The sequence below is a fragment of the Cornus florida genome, unplaced genomic scaffold (assembly GCF_030987335.1).
Source record: "Cornus florida cultivar Cherokee Brave unplaced genomic scaffold, ASM3098733v1 CherokeeBrave_3.0.0_Hap2_Chr10, whole genome shotgun sequence".
NCBI classification, from domain to species: domain Eukaryota; kingdom Viridiplantae; phylum Streptophyta; class Magnoliopsida; order Cornales; family Cornaceae; genus Cornus; species Cornus florida.
This window is the reverse complement of record NW_026775580.1, coordinates 18,722,433-18,738,563: the sequence shown is the minus strand read 5'-3', so window position 1 is coordinate 18,738,563 and position 16,131 is coordinate 18,722,433. Positions and strand designations below refer to the sequence as shown.

The following is a 16,131-nucleotide window of genomic DNA, read 5'->3' as shown; positions in this document are numbered from 1 at the left end:
GATTTTTTCAGCAAATATCAAAAATACAATTTTTAGAGAATCTTATATTATTTATGTCACATATTTTGAATTGTTCCAATTGTACATTTATTGAATTCATATGCAAATAGAAAAGATATGTGTATGTTGATTTAGCTAATCCATTGAATTGGTATGCTGAAAAAAAATTCTTATTTTGATATTGGCAAGTTTGTGTTGCATATTTATAATTAATATGCATTATTATTACACAAGTGCCTTACTTCGGTTAGAATGGCGCCTTGTACTGCGTCTTGTGCTTAGGCTCCAAAAGACTCTGTGGCACCTTAGTGAGCCTTGAGCCTTTAAAAACTACTAGAGAGACTAGACATAGTGCTACTCGTGATTAAACCTGGGTGGATTAAGAAGATGAGTGCTTTTGATATGCTATGTGATCAGGGAATACCTATAAAAATTGAAGGAAAAAATTTCGTAAAAGAAAAGATAGTCTATACTCTATGGGAGAAAATACCAAGTGCTTTGAAATAAACTGCTCACAAAGTAAGCATGATAATAATGTAGATTTAAGATGCATGTGCAACTAAGAAGCACGGACACGGATACGGGATACGGATACGACACGACACCGACACGGTGACACGGCAAATCCAAAAAAATTAGGACACGGACACGGCGAATGGTGTGTGTGTGTGTGTGTATATATATGATGTAGTACTTTAAAAATTACTGAGTGTTACTATTTTTCATCAACCTCACAATGAAAAAAAAACACAAATCATAACTCATAACTAATAAACTATAAAAGAACAATGTTGCAGAGTTATAAAACCAAATAACAAACAAGACATTAGAATAATAACTAGTATCATTTAATCATCATTGCAACTTTACTCCAAATACAAAAGCATAAATAGAAAGGACTATTAACATTCATGACTGTTTAATATTCAGGACTTTACTGTTAGCACTTAACATTCACAAAAACCTAAAGGCTAGTCCCCAAAAAAGATACAAAAACAAGTCAGTGTACTATCATCTATTCCCATCCATCATTTGACCTAGGACTTTTACCATTTACAATACCAAAAGGATAGTACAAAACAAAACAAAACAAAAAAAAAAACATATCAGCATTCAAAAAAAAAAAAATCCAAAAGTGTCCGTGCCGTGTCCGAAAATTCAAAAAAAAAAAAAATAAAATTCCAGACACGTTTTTTGGCGAGTCCGGCATGTGTCGGAGCGTGTCTGACGCGTGCCGTATCCAACACGTGTCGGACACGGATTCTTCGCCCATTTTGGAGTGTCCGTGCTTCCTAGATGTGCAATAATAAGACAAGAAAGGATTAAAGAAAGGATAAATAAAAAATGAACTCATACAGACGATGATGGGTGTAGCACCCACCAAAGATAAAATGGAAAAAGTTAACTAAGATCCTTTGGTCACGTGTAACAAGAACTAGTAACTACACCACTTAGAAAGAGTGGCATGATCAACATTGATGATGATCCTAGGAGCTAAACGAAATTAACGTAACTTGTAGCAATAAGCACCGACATGGTATTGTGTGTGAGATATAAATTTTGTAATTGGCGAATTTCATTGTCAAAATAAGTCCAATCGAGTTGTAATCTTTTCAGTTTGATTTCAAGATTTTAGATCGGAAGCAGAATTGAAGCTTGTTCGTGAATCATAGCTTGATATATTCCAAGAAGGTGAGAACAACACTCTAGGAAGGTAAGTTAGAAGGTGAGGACACTTGCATGTTTTCGAAAATTGAGAGTTGACGAAAATTTTCTAAGTGTTAACCTTATGTTCAAGTCTGGTAAACTTGAACTGGTTCAAGACCACCTGAACCGGTTCAAGTATCAAAGTTGTTTTTCGTATAAAATTTCAATGGCCAACTTGAACCTGTTCAAGAGGAGCTGAATTGGTTCAAGGTTTGCAGAAGTTTTTGGTAACTTTGTTTCCTACTCTATTTTGACTTCCTATTTTGCATAAACTTTTACCTTAATGGTCATGCACGAAATTGACTTATTTTCCAAGTACAATTAGGGTTTCTAAAGTCTATAAAAACATATTTTCTCACTTAGGGTTTTACAGCTTTTTGCATCAAAATTTTGATTTTCATTGAGAGCCTATTCTGTGAGATTTTTCTAAGAGCATACACACGAGTGAATTAAGGTGTTGTTCTTTTTCTTGATGGAGTTCGAGCTATTGAAGATTGCATCAATATCGATCAGAGAAAGCATATTTCATTCCTTCAAAACAAATTCAGATTTGAAGAAGAAAGGTGTTTAGATCACACTTTGAAGGGGTCAAGGCACTTGCGGAGTGCTGTTGATCGACCAGCAATCCTTCTACAGGGTTCGAGGCATAAGTCTGAAGTCGAGAGCTGTTGGACGGAAGGTCGCAAAGCTAGGGGCGTTCAACGGATTGAGTCTTGGTATAGTGAAGGGGTGTGAGCTGAGTCAAATTTCGGTATACTTTGCTTACATAGTGGATCATTTTACGTTCGGTATAGAGCAAAAACCTCGAGGTTTTCCAATTGGTTTCCTCGCCAAAATCCGATGTCACTCTAACTTTACTTGCTTATTATTTTGCTGTGTGATTGTTAATTAACCGATAAATTTACTTGAGTAAATTTGGGTAAAGTAGCACGTGATTAAATCCCTCTAAAAACGATTTTTAAAACTTGACTTTCCACATCCTATTCCACTGCACTACTCACATTGTGTGGTTTTAACTCTTGACCTAAGAAGCAAGGACACTATAAGGTGTCGTGTCCGTGTCCGTGTCCGTGTCGGACACCGACACTTAACGGACACTACTGAACACGTGTCCGACACTTCATGGTCGTGTCCATAATTTAAAAATAACTTTTATTATTTTAAACACTTGGCATTCCAAACACTTGACAACATATAGCAGTCCTAGAAATAACATTAAGAAAATATATCAAAGTGTCCAACCTTTTTTTCTTTAAAAAGTTCACATTAAATAAATGTCGCATTGTGTTTGTGTTCGTACTTCTTAGCTCTTGACAAAGTAGAACTACAAACAAGATTTTTTTTAATTGACTCCACATAGTTTTGACAAGGCTTTATTGGGTAGAAGTGAGTTATATATGATATAATAAATATTAAGAACATATAGTAAAAACGTTATTCATTGTCATGTTGCTATCGAAACCACATCCTATTAATTCAGACTTCACTGCATTGATATGTTTAAATCATGAAATTTCTATTTTAAGGGAATTAAATAAGAAGAATCCCTCTTTCAATAATTATAACAATGATCCACTGATTCATAAATGCAGGTGACTTTCTAGGCAGCATAATATCTTCTTTAAGCATTATGCAGATTTCAAATATACTTTTCAATAAAACAAGGGTCGATCCATTTCAAAAGAACGGGAAGAGAAAAATCTAGACTCAACTGTACGTCAGATCAACCCTAGAAATTAAGAATGTAAGATATTACCATAAATTAACATTCTGCCCTACAGAAAACACCCCAGGAAACAAAAGGAAAGCAAACATGTAATAGAAAGAAAAGGAAAAAAAAATTACCTTAATAGCTGCTGTAAACATGCCTAGTTGCTGGTAGGCACTGCCCAAAGCCTACAATGGAAGTGGACAATGAAGAAGACAAAGAAGAATTAACATTGATCAGAACCAAGGAGAAAATGCTAAAAGAAGAAAGAAAATAAATAAATAAGAACTTGAGAACAGAAGTACAGACTTCCCACAAATCAGAAGAAGTAGGATAGCCTCGAATGGCATGCTGAAGACTCTGTACTGCTTGGGACCATTTCTTTTGATGGAGCTGCAAGAAAATAAGAATTTAAAAGGTATACCCCACTTAGATAGAATCTTAAGAAATTTTAAGAATGAAAAAGATAAAAAGAAACCTGAAGGTAACCTAATCTACGAAAAGCCCAATAGGCTCTGGGTGACTTCTCTGAAGCTTCCCGGCAGACAGCAACCTCCAAGCTCTCCTTTCCTCCTTCATCCAGCAAATCGCAAAGAGCTTCCTGCACGCACACACACATACTATTATTAAATGTCTAAAGTGTTTCAAATCATTTAGTTGTATCAGAATGCTTTTTTCATTCGATTTCTTCACCCTATCAACTACAAATACTAATTCCATATTGAACTAAATAACAAATTTTCCATAAACAACACAAACATTTAATTTCAAATCATTTTTAATTTAACACAAACTCTTAAACATAAATACCATGAAAGGGATAGACATTAAAAGCAGTGTTGTTAAAGGCGCGCCTAGGCTCGAGGCGCAAGTCTAGCGCCTGTTGTCATCCCAGGCACACTGAAGTTTAATAGACGCGCGCCTCGGTTGCACCTTGTCCTATGCGTGCCTCGTTTTTTTTTTTTAATGATTATTCTATCTCTTAAGCCAAAAGGGTAATTATGACAACTTAATAAACAAATAAGAAAGCCTAAGCATATAACAGAAGGAACTTTTGTTCAACAGAATAAACAAATAAGAAAGTCCAAGAGTCAAAGTGTTAACCGAACATAGAAAGAGTGAGACAGTGAGACCAACGACAAAGCCCTAGTGGCAGAGATGAACGACGAAGCCAGGTTAGTTCTTTCTTCTTCTTCTTCTTCTTCTCCTCTCCTCTGCTCCTCTCTTCTCATCTTCGTTTACTTCTCTCTCTCCGTCTAGTTCTCCTCAATCTGTCTTTTTTATTTTATTTTTTGGGCTCTATTTTTTTCTCCTTTTTCTTCTTTAACACTTCCTCTCTCCTCATCTACTTCTCTCTCTTCATCTACTTCTTTTGCCTCCGTCTTTTTCTTCTTCTTTTTTTCTTTCTTGTTAACAGTTTTTTTTTTAAAATAGATTTATTTCTTTTTGTGCTCTATTTTGCCTTTCAAGAAACAAATTTGTGCTATGTATTTTTTTTTATAAGTAAAAATTCATAAAAAGCGTTCAAAAGGGGAACGCGTCCCATGTACAAAAGCAAAACAGGAATCTATGGACCCAAAGAGTCCAAAAGATCAACAACATCGTCAGAAGAAGAACAGTTTCCCCCCTTCGCCCAACTGAAAATGGAGCGGATGATATGAAGTTTCAAGGTTGCCGTAGACGCCTCCACTTCCTCAAAACATCTGTTATTCCTCTCTTTCCATATGCACCACCATACGCAATGTGGAACGGTCCGCCAACACTCACGAGCCTGACCCCCCACATGACATCCCCTCCACGCATCAATCATACCCCTTGTGGACCAGGGCATCACCCAAGAAATGCCGAACAATCCGAAAATAAGACTCCAACAATCGTATGCCACAAGGCAATGTAAGAGTAGATGATCCGTAGACTCACCACCATTTTTGCATAGGCAGCACCAATTAACAATAATAATGCCTCTCTTCTTCCTCAAGTTATCCAACGTCAAGATCTTACCCAAACGGCAATCCAAACAAAGAATGCCACTCTAAGGGGAGCCTTAGAGCGCCAAACAGTCTTCCAAAGGAAAGCGCAACCAACAAAGTTGGAAACATGGATTGGACCTCGAATCCTCCATGGGAAGAGGGGACCCACAAAAGAACATCATCACCAATGCCACCTACCTCCTGTCGATACAACATATCCAGAAGAGTGCAAGCCTCATCCATCTCCTAATCCTGAAAAGAACGCCTCAAGCACATCCCACATAATCCCACTGCTATCAAGTCGATAGCAATCTACTAAAAAGGCATGTCTATCAGTAGCTAAACTAAAAAGTCTGGGAAAAGAGCAAGATAACGGCTAGTCTCCACACCATAAATCCTCCCAAAACCGCACACATCTACCATCCCGAACTTTGAATCTAATATGAGAGGAGAAAACATCCCAACCTTTCAAAATAAATTTCCACACACCAACTCCTCCTGTGCTAGGGACTGGGCATGAAGACCACCCACCTCTTTCTTCCCCATACCGACATGAGACAACCCACCTCCACGGGCGGTGTCGTTCTCTACCAAATCTCCACAGCCACTTGCCTAGGAGAGCTCTATTAAAGGGGATCAGCCTCCGAATGCCCAGGCCACCCATCTTATCGGGCTTGCAAATATGCTCCCACTTGACGAGATGGAAGTTGAACTCTTCGCCCATTCCACCCCACAGGAAATCCCGTTGAATTGTTTCAATCCTTTCAGCAACAGAACATGGAATCTGGAACATGGATAGGAAATAAGTGGGTAGGTTTGAAAGAGTGCTCTTAATAAGAGTGTCATTCCCCCCCTTTCGACAAATATTGCTTCTTCCACCCCGCCAATCTCTTCTCAAACCTAGCAATCACAAGTCCCAAGTCCCCACCCTTCTAGAAGACACCCCCAAGGGCAAACCCAAATAATGAATAGGGAAAGAGCTCACCCCACACCCAAGAACTTCAGCTAATTAGGAAATGCCCTGAACTTCCCCAACCAGGACAAGCACGCTCTTGCCAACATTAACTTTCAACCCAGAAACTGCTTGAAAACAGACAAGAATACACCTCAAGTATCTCAATTGGGCCGCTTCAGCATCACAAAAAACTAAAGTGTCATCTGCGAACAAGTGGGATATCTCCACCTGATGAGTTGAATCTCTACCCACTCTGAAGCCTTTGATAAAAGCCAAATCCTCTGCCCTCTTCATCAATCTACTCAACCCCTCCATAACAATGAGAAAGAGAAAGGACGACAAAGGATCACCTTGTCTCAACCCCCGAGAACTTCCAAAGAGACCCTCAGGAGACCCATTCACAAGGACAAAGTACTTGACGGACGTGATACATGTCTCTATCCAAGTCCTCCATCTACTTCCAAAGCCCATTCTCAGAAGCAAATACAACACAAAACTCCAATTAACGTGATCGCAGGCTTTTTCAATGTTGAGCTTGCATAAGACTCCCGGGACACCACTCTTCAGCCTATAATCCACACATTCACCGTCAATGAGAACGGAATCAAGGATCTGCCGTCCCCCAACAAAGGCGTTTTGTGACTCCGAAATAACCCCATCCATAACATCCCTCAATCGAAGAGCAAGAACCTTAGCAATGAGTTTATAGATACAGCCCACTGGCCTAAAGTCCTTAATATCAATAGTGCCACCCTTCTTAGGTATAAGGGCAATAAAGGAAGCATTTAGCATTTAACGACGTCTCGAAAACCCCGTGAGAATGAAACTCCTGAAAAGTACCCATAACCTTCTAACCACCTCCCAACTTTACAACAAAAAGCGCATAGCAAACCCGTCAGGCCCCAGTGCTATGTTGTCATTACAGCTCGACGAAGCCTTCAACACCTCCTCTTCGGCAAATGGGACCTCGAGGCCATCTCTCTCAATCTCGAAAATAACATCAAAATTAAGAGTCAAGCTTAGGTCTCCAACCCAACAACTCAACGCAGAGCCTCTGATAGAATGAAACAATCCCCCTACGAACCTCCTCCTCCTTGCACAACTCCTGACCATCAACCCGGATTCGCCCGATGTGATTACTCCTTCTATAGGCATTTAAAGCTTGTGGAAAAATTTTGTATTGTGATCCCCCTCTTTGAGCCATAAGGCCAGACTTCTAAAGCCATGAAATCTCTTCCATTGAAGCAATCTCGGCGAAATCTGCCTGGCAATCTGCTCTCCTAAAGCACAGAGAATCCCCCTCTCCACCCACCTCATCAAGGCGATCAATCTCAAAAATTTCAGCAAGGGCTTTATTTTTCCTCCATTCGAGATTCCCAAACACCTCCTTATTCCACCTTTTCAATTCAATTTTGAGAGCCCGCAGTTTCCGAAATAACACAAAACTAGTAGACCTGATGGCCCCACCATGACTGGACAGACCTTTGGAAGTTCTCCGCCCGCAGCCACATATTCTCAAATCGAAACGGAGAACGCCGAGAGCTCATACCCCCACAGTCCAAAACCAGTGGAGTGTGATCTGAAGTAACCTTGACTAAAGATGCATGAACGACATCCGGAAATTTCTCTTCCCACTCCCCAGAAATCAAGAACCTATCCAGCCGTGAGAGAGTAGCTAACTCCCTCCCACTAACCAGGTAAAAGTTGCCCCTTCCAAACGCAAATCAATGAGAAAGTGACCATCAACAAACTCCAAAAACTAAAACATCTCCGAAGACCACCTTCCCCCTGTATATCTCTCTAACGGGGACCGAACAAAGTTAAAATCCCCATCCAGGCACCAAAGAATAACCCACAATCCCTGAACGTGGCTAAGCTCCTCCCAAAGGAAAGGCCTCTCACTATCATCAAACAGTCCATAGGCCCCAAAAAAAAACCATCTAAAGTTGTCCACCTCCGCCTTGAATACGCAGAAATAGAAAACCTCCCCCTCCAAGTGTCCATCCTAAACAGCCATCGATGATCCCACATGACTAGAATACCACCAGAGGTCCCTGAGGCATTCAACGCCTCCCATTCAACGAACCTACCACCCCATAGACTTCTAACCACCCCATCCGTCATCAATACTATTTTAGTCTCTTGCAAACAGACAACATGGGCTCCCCACTTCCTCAAACCAGCCTTCACCACCCTCCTTTTGTCCGGATCGTTGAGACCTCGAATGTTCCAGGAAATAATTCTTAGTTTCATTAAATAACAGATAAAATCATCTCCCCTCCTCCCACTCCTAGTCCTTCCCCTCTCCTTCATCACCCCTTCCTTCCCATCATAATTAACATATGAAATGAGATTCTTAACCTCTTGCTCCCCTTTCCAAGACAGTAAAGTTCTCTTGGTTTTGGCCCCTTTCATACCCTGGTTGATTCCCTCAATCTCTCTCCTTTCCGCAATATCTTAAAGGATGGATAGCGCCTGATCGTTTCTACCCTCACAAGTGACACCCAGCAGTTCACTAGTGGCACCAATATTCTCTACCACCCATTCCTTGCCCAAATTGGCAATCGTCTCTAAACTATCAGGTCGCACTACAGCCAAAGGTTCCATCATTCCCACAGTAGAGTGATCCGTCTCCATCCATGGAACTAAAACCTTGGAACAGTCTTGCTGAAAGGAAGCCCATTCTTCGTTCACCTCCCCCCCTCTCCTTACCATTAACAAACATATCCTCCGTAACTGTAGCAGAATCACCCGGATTATGTGTCACCTCTTTACCTTCATGAGGCAAGCAATTGAGGCCCTTCAATGTGACAAAAAGCCGAAGCTCTTTTAGCAAAGCCACAGCAGACTCGTCAATCAATCTGAAATGGAGGTCCCTTCCCACACAAACCGTCACCCCATCAGTACTTCCTTCGGTTCCAGACGGCTTCTTTACAACACCAGACACTGACCCATCAAGCCTTGGATCAATAATCCCGAAATCATCCCTCTGACCAGCACAAACATCCTCCACCTCACCACCACTCCTCAACACCCCACGAAGAGGAGTAGAAGAAGAAGGAGCAGAAAGAGGGCTCCGAGGGTGAATGACAGACGACGTACCTGGATTGATGAAAGCAGGAGAACAAGCTATCCACTTTTGTTTATCGTTGCAGGACCATCGAGAACCATGGCGGGACGGCTGAAAGCTCCGATGTAAAGATTTAGGGCACCTTTCATTCGCTGAATCAAGAGCAGAGAGGATTGGCTCTTTTGTGTATCAAAAGCAACAAAACAACAACACTTATCGTGTTAAAAAATCATCTCTTCCGGATTCAAACCAGTCTTGCTTGCACTAATCTTCATCCTCCTTGTTTTCTCAGACACAGACCAATTTCTACTAACAGATGAGAAATCCCTAGATGTGAAGCACTGTGTTAAGGGCTGGACGTGGGCCTAGGCAGATCTTCCATCACGGGGCCCCGTAAGGCCATTTGGGATGGGCTTGTCATTTGGAAAGGAAATGGACAAACAGCTATTGGGCCCTCGCCGGACCTTCCTCTTAATCCCTTGGTGTACCCGAAGCCCAGCCCAAAACATTGATCCAGACTTGGGCCTGTGAGGCCCATGATTCAAAATAGGCCCATCATTGTCAGCCTCCTTTGCATAAACGTTTCCCAACCTATCACAAGCTTATCCACATGTATGGACATCCTTAGTACGCGCATGTGTACTCCTTATAGAGCCCCGTTCCCCACTCGCATAAGGTGCGTTGAAACGCACGCGTCTCTATCCTTGAGGGCCGAGATGGATCTAAACCTCCGCCAAGCTGAAGGCCGACGATGCCTTCCATAACTCATCTCCTCGCGTCCATCTTGTGAGCCAAGAGTAGATTTCAGAAGGATAGATGGAGTGGATTCCTCCGACAAAGCGACCTTGAAGGCCATTCACTGATCCTCTACGAAGACAAAGACCGGAATCGCTCCTCCATCAGAAACATGGATGAAAACTCTCTCTCCATCCACATTGTCGTCTGCCTCCACGCAACTGAAACCACCACACATCTCCCCTATGGCTTCAAACAATTTCTGACACCATAGATGAAAGGGCAGGCCGTACAACACCACCCTTCTTCTCCTGTCTCTAGGTTTCACCGCCGAACACCTACCGCAAAGTACCAAACGTCGATTGATAGGGTAGCATCTCCCCATTTCTTCTTTCCAGAGATCAAAACCCTTTGTGCCTCATCCTCCGATGGCAATCTGAATAGAAAAAGACAATCAGACAAAGGGGAAACCACCACCCCACACGAAATCTGCCAGGTTACGCCCACCGCTCAATCCTCTCGATACTTCCCACATCTCTATCGAAGCGTCCAACAAGGCATGATTTCAAAACAGTTTTGCGGCTCCTCGTGCTGTGACAATCAACCCTAAACACCATACCCTCTCCAATTGAAAAGCAATCGATCTCTCTGTTGAGGTTAAGACAAGGAAGTCTCGCTGCCTCAAGAAAAGAACGCTTCATGGTCATCCTCAAGGATAATTTGTATTGGATAAAACTTTTCATTTACTCCTAATTTTTTCATTTTCCCCTATTCAATAATTATAGGAGATATAAATTTGTGCTATGTTTTATGGTTCTTGAATACTTATATATTTGATGGATTTACTATTTTATATTTGATATTAATTTCTAGAATATTGATATGACTTGTGAGATATGAATGCATTTATGGTAGTTTAACCTCACTTCACTTCACTCAGGCGCGCGCCTCGCCGCGTGCCTTGCGCCTAGGCTCCAAAGGACCTCTAGCGCCTTGGTGCGCCTTAAACATTTAATAACACTGATTAAAAGTTCTACCTACATCACCACCATCATAAATCACAAAGTTTGCTTTTTTCAATCAATCGTTTGATCTTCAAAATCTTCTCAAGTATCTTTACTGGGTAAATCTCTCTCTAGAACAACACCAGTCTATTTTACTTTCTCAAGCAATCTATACATGTGTGTGTGTGTGTGTGTATTTAGATATCTTGTATTTGTTTATTATAAATTTATAAGCTTTTTATAAGAACTGATATATATATATATATATATATATATTATGTAATAGGCAGTTGTTGTTTTCACTTGGGAGACTAAATAGATGGTTCTTTTTCCATTCTCCCTCTACATTGATTTCATTCTCAAAGTTACCGAAGCGTGATATTGGAGCCAATAACAACCTGAAGGTTCAGATTTCATTCTCTCTCTAATTTTGCTTGTTAGCATTTTTTTATCTTGGTTTTTGCTCCTCTTTTTTTTTTTTTTTGTAATAAAGAAACTTTTATAGATTTTTTATTCTTTAGTTTGATTGAAATTTTTTAACTAATATATATTGTGCATTAATTGTCACACACAATAAAGAAACTTATATAGATTTTTTATTCTTTAGTTTGATTGAAAATTTTTAACTAATATATATTGTGCATATAAGAATAAAGGATGACAGCTTGATAGAAAGTTAATAATTTAACAAATTTTTTAAATCCAAATTTCTTCCTTTTAATATATAAAAAATTATACTAAAAGAGGAAGCATATGAAAATTAAAAACTCCGTACTCCTCGATATTACTTTTTTTTTTTTTTCTTATTTAAATTAATAGAAACTCTCTTAAGTTCTATTTGTTTTTGTATTTGTTTTGTTTTTGTTTTTTATTTTATTATTTTTTTAAGTCTATTTGTTTGTTTTTAGTTCTCAAATCAATATCTTTTAGATACTTGCTATATTCAACATACATACTACAAATATATTCTATCACTAAATATTTTAACCATCCATAAAAGATTTCCGACTCTTATACTAGCATGTGTGTGTGCATGTATGTTTGTACATAAACAATCACAAATTAAATTGAATACACAATGAATTACTTGAACCATAAAAAAGACTCTTAATTGGTCGACTTTGGAAATAAAACATGAGTCTTGAAACTTAGAGAGAGAGGGGGTAAAAATTAAAAATAAAAATAAAAACTTTGAGAGGGATTAGAAGTGGGTACTAACCCCAGATTCAGAATCATCAGGATTGAGAGTGACAGCTCTCTGATAACACTTGGAAGCCCTCTGGCCGTCAACCGATACTCTGTTGTAATAATGCCCCAAGTATCTAAAAGCAGACCCATTTTGTGGGTTCAATTTAGCCGATATTACAAAATGCTCAGCTGCTTTTTCCTGGACTTCTTTTGCCTCTTTTCCCTTATCCCACAAGAACACACCCTATATGGAAAAGAATTCACTCACACAGTTATCAATTTGGGTCCTAATTTACTAAAAAAAAGATGAAACTTTTTCAATGAATCAAACCCATGATTATAATTATAATAATAAATAGCATCAAGATAATAATTACGAGATTAAAGTGGTGCGAGGAGTCATCCGGGTGGGAGTCTACAGATTCTTGTAACTGCCTCAAAATAGCTTCATCTTCCTTTTCCTAGAAAAGAAAACAATTAAAACATATACATATTAATCAAAAGAATTTTTAATCCCAGAGAGGGACGCGAAGCAATAACAGAAACCAGCAATGAGTGAAAGAGGTCACCATCTTCTCTTCGGTACTATTCGGATTTGGGCAGGGCCGGCCCTGAGATTCCAAATATTTTGAGAGGCCCTAGGCGAACTTTCAAATGTGAGGCCCTTGAGTTTCACACGCGCAAAAAAGAATTATAAGAGAGCGAAATTTTAACACGATATTTTCAAATTCTATAGCTAATATAATTGTACCCCTGTGCATTGTGCATAAGACAACTAACTAATAACTATAAATTTATCACCACCAACAAATAATTGTGCGCCTGTACAATGTGCCTAAGACAACTAACTAATAAGTATAAATCTATCACCGCCAATAAATAATTGTGCGTCTGTGCAGTGTGCTTAAGACGACTAACTAATAACTATAAATTTTTATCACCACCAATAAATAATTATGCGCAAATTGTGCGCATGTGCAATGTGCATAAGACAGCTAACTAATAACAATAAATTTATCAATTAAAGAGTGCAAAATTTTCACAGGCACAAAATAAAAAATGAAGAGAACAGAAAATTGCAGCTTCTTTTACATTCATTGTTTATATAGCTACTAAAATTTGATGATTACAGATGACAAAAATATGTGGAGATGAGGTGACTATATATATATATAGGAGGCTGAATTTGTAGTACTGAAGAAGTAGTGGGACTTTTAGGTTATATGCAGCATCCACTACACTACACTTTGTGTGTGTGTTTTTTGGGAGCCAATTACCAGCAGTGATTGATTGATCATTGCTACAGAAGACCTGTGCAAATTAATAGAAAAAACCATTAACTTTTGTTTTGTTAAAGCCTGCTCTTGATTTCCATGTGTTTGTACATTCTGATGGCAAGTGCTTTGACAGTATTATTAACTGAAATTCTAGCTGAGCCAACTTCAAATAACATCAATAATGGTGGTATGTATCTTCATATAAAAATAAAAAACCCTTAATTTGGCACTTTTAAGTATGAGCATAATTTAGAGATCGAAAAAGTTAATTATTCCCTCAACCCACTAGAAGGGATCCTTAATTTTCGCGGGATTGAATGTGAAAATGCAAAAAATTATGAGGAAAAGGGGTATGGTTGCTGCTGTTGTGAGATTGGAGTGGACTTAGGGAGAGGAAAAAAAAGAGTACCTGGCATAGATTATGGACTCGATCGCCATGAAAGACACATGTAGAAAGGCACACATTTAATAAAATACTAAGAGAACCATAATATATTCATTCAGCTTTTTATAGCCATCACACACAAAACCCTAGCTACTTTTCACTATTGGAACAAAGGTAAAGGCCCAAATCAGACGAACCAAACTTAGAACAAATCAAATGATGAGATGAACGAAAGAAAGAAACATATATAAAAGATCGATTCATGCAAAAGGAGAGAGAAGAGAGAGAGGATGAACTTACGTTGTCACCTGCGGCGATAGCGGAGGCTACGCCCTGCGGAGGGAGTGTCGAAGCAGATTGTGTCGTCTGAAACTTGCCCTACCTTTTTTTATTTTTTATTTTTTATTTTTTATTTTTTCCATCCCCTGGGCCTCAAAATTTGAGGCCTTGGTCGCCTTGGGGCAGGGCCTGCCCTGAATTTGGGACTGCTAAAACCCTAAAACCACGACCTTTTCTTTTCTTTCTTTTTTTTGTTTTGTTTTTTCTCCGTCTCTTATCTGTGCATGACATCCAAATACTTTCCTTTTCAGTTTGAAGCCCGCGGTCTGTTAGTAGTCATTGGAAAACGTTTATTTTTTTCTTCTTTTGCTGCCACGAAATACTTTTTACCATGTACTTACTACTAGTACTATACATATTATATCGGGATAATTGGATTAAACTCCCTGTACTATTTTCCCTCTCCCAAAAAATCTCCTTGAACCATCAAAAAAATACTTACCACCTAAACTATTCTGTTTGTTGAAAAAAACAAACCCAAACTGTTAGTTGATCGTTTCATAATTAACGTTAAAAAGAGGCACGTGACCCAAGTGCCTTGGACATAATATAGAATCTCATATATGCCTTAATTATTGTTGTACAATTATATATATATATATATATATATATATATATATATATAGACACACACACATACTGTTAGTTGATCGGTTCATAATTAACGTTAAAAAGAGGCACGTGACCCAAGTGCCTTGGACATAATATAGAATCCCATTTATGCCCTTATTATTGTTATATATATATATATATATATATATATCAATTATAATGAGAACGCTTTATATATACCACTTATATCAGTTGAACCAAAAGCTCTAAATTGAAAAAATCCTAAAATTGGATATGTGATTCGCAGCAAAGCAACAAATCCTCTTTCCTGCAGTCTCGATTCTCAGCATTTCCATCTCATTCGCTTGTTCGATCTCGAATCTCCAACTTTAGGTGATACTCTCTGCTTAGTTTCTTTACTTATTCATCTTCAGTTGACTCGCTCCCTCCATCTGCATCTTCATTTGTGTGATTTGTATTGATAATTTTGTACTATAGATTGCAAGAAATTCTCTCTTTTCAGTTTCGATTTGTATTGATAATTTTGTACCATATAGTACTTTATTTGGTCATTTAAAGGAAAATGGCTTCAACATCAAGAGTTGATCAGCAGTAAGCAGTCGTTTATCTAATAGGAAATATTGGTGCGGGCAAAAGGATGTTGTGTACATATCTGACTTAGACAATAATCCTAATAGGATCTATTCTAAATGTCTAAATGAGACATACAACTATTAGAAATGGGAGAATCCTGAAAGCGAAAGTGTTGTACTAAGACTACCACTGACACCACAAGCAGTGCTGCCACCAACACCTACACCACCTATAGTTGGCCCTATGGTAGATTTATTTCTTACGGTTGTAAAAGCTCGTTTCTTTAGAAACCTGTTTTTTTTCCCCTCTCTGTACTGATTTTAACTTTTGCCTTTGTGCACAGGTAATGGGTATTGATGTTGTTTTGGGTTTTAAGTGATGGGGTTAGCGTGTTACTGTTTTGGGTTATAGGTGATAGGGTCATCATGTTATTGCTTTGGGTTTTAGATGATGGGGTTTGTTTTATGTTTAGGTGTTTCTTTGGGCTCTGTTATGTACTTGTATTGTATTGAGATGTTAATGAAATGGTACACTTTTGGCACAATATCTACTATAATGATAATACATTATCTACAAAGAATTACTTGGATGTAAATACGTGTTTTGATTCAGATCATTAACACTTTATCTAGCCAATGTCCAATGTT

The 16,131-nt window shown here is 38.8% G+C and overlaps 1 protein-coding gene and 1 long non-coding RNA gene across 4 annotated transcripts in view; one reads left to right on the top strand and one right to left on the bottom strand.

Annotated features, from left to right (window-relative positions):
* LOC132278521 (tetratricopeptide repeat protein SKI3) overlaps window positions 1–14,583 on the bottom strand; it is a 31,205-nt gene extending 16,622 nt beyond the window's left edge. The window contains exons 1-7 of one of the 3 annotated variants that reach the window (XM_059780325.1): window positions 14,300–14,583; window positions 12,907–13,001; window positions 12,715–12,798; window positions 12,369–12,581; window positions 3,894–4,016; window positions 3,725–3,808; window positions 3,553–3,603 (exon numbers count right to left, since the gene is read on the bottom strand). In XM_059780325.1, the coding sequence (XP_059636308.1) occupies window positions 3,553–3,603; window positions 3,725–3,808; window positions 3,894–4,016; window positions 12,369–12,581; window positions 12,715–12,798; window positions 12,907–12,909 (558 nt within the window). In that variant the 5' untranslated portion in view covers window positions 12,910–13,001; window positions 14,300–14,583. Of the gene's footprint in view, window positions 1–3,552; window positions 3,604–3,724; window positions 3,809–3,893; window positions 4,017–12,368; window positions 12,582–12,714; window positions 12,799–12,906; window positions 13,002–14,299 lie in introns of those variants that run through there. The other 2 variants (XM_059780326.1, XM_059780327.1) reach the window with 2 other exon arrangements.
* Window positions 14,584–15,112: 529 nt separating this feature from the next.
* Window positions 15,113–16,028, top strand: LOC132277058 (uncharacterized). The gene is made up of 2 exons (XR_009470976.1): window positions 15,113–15,283; window positions 15,828–16,028. It is a non-coding gene; the product is annotated as an uncharacterized LOC132277058 (long non-coding RNA).
* The last annotated feature ends 103 nt before the right edge of the window (window positions 16,029–16,131 follow it).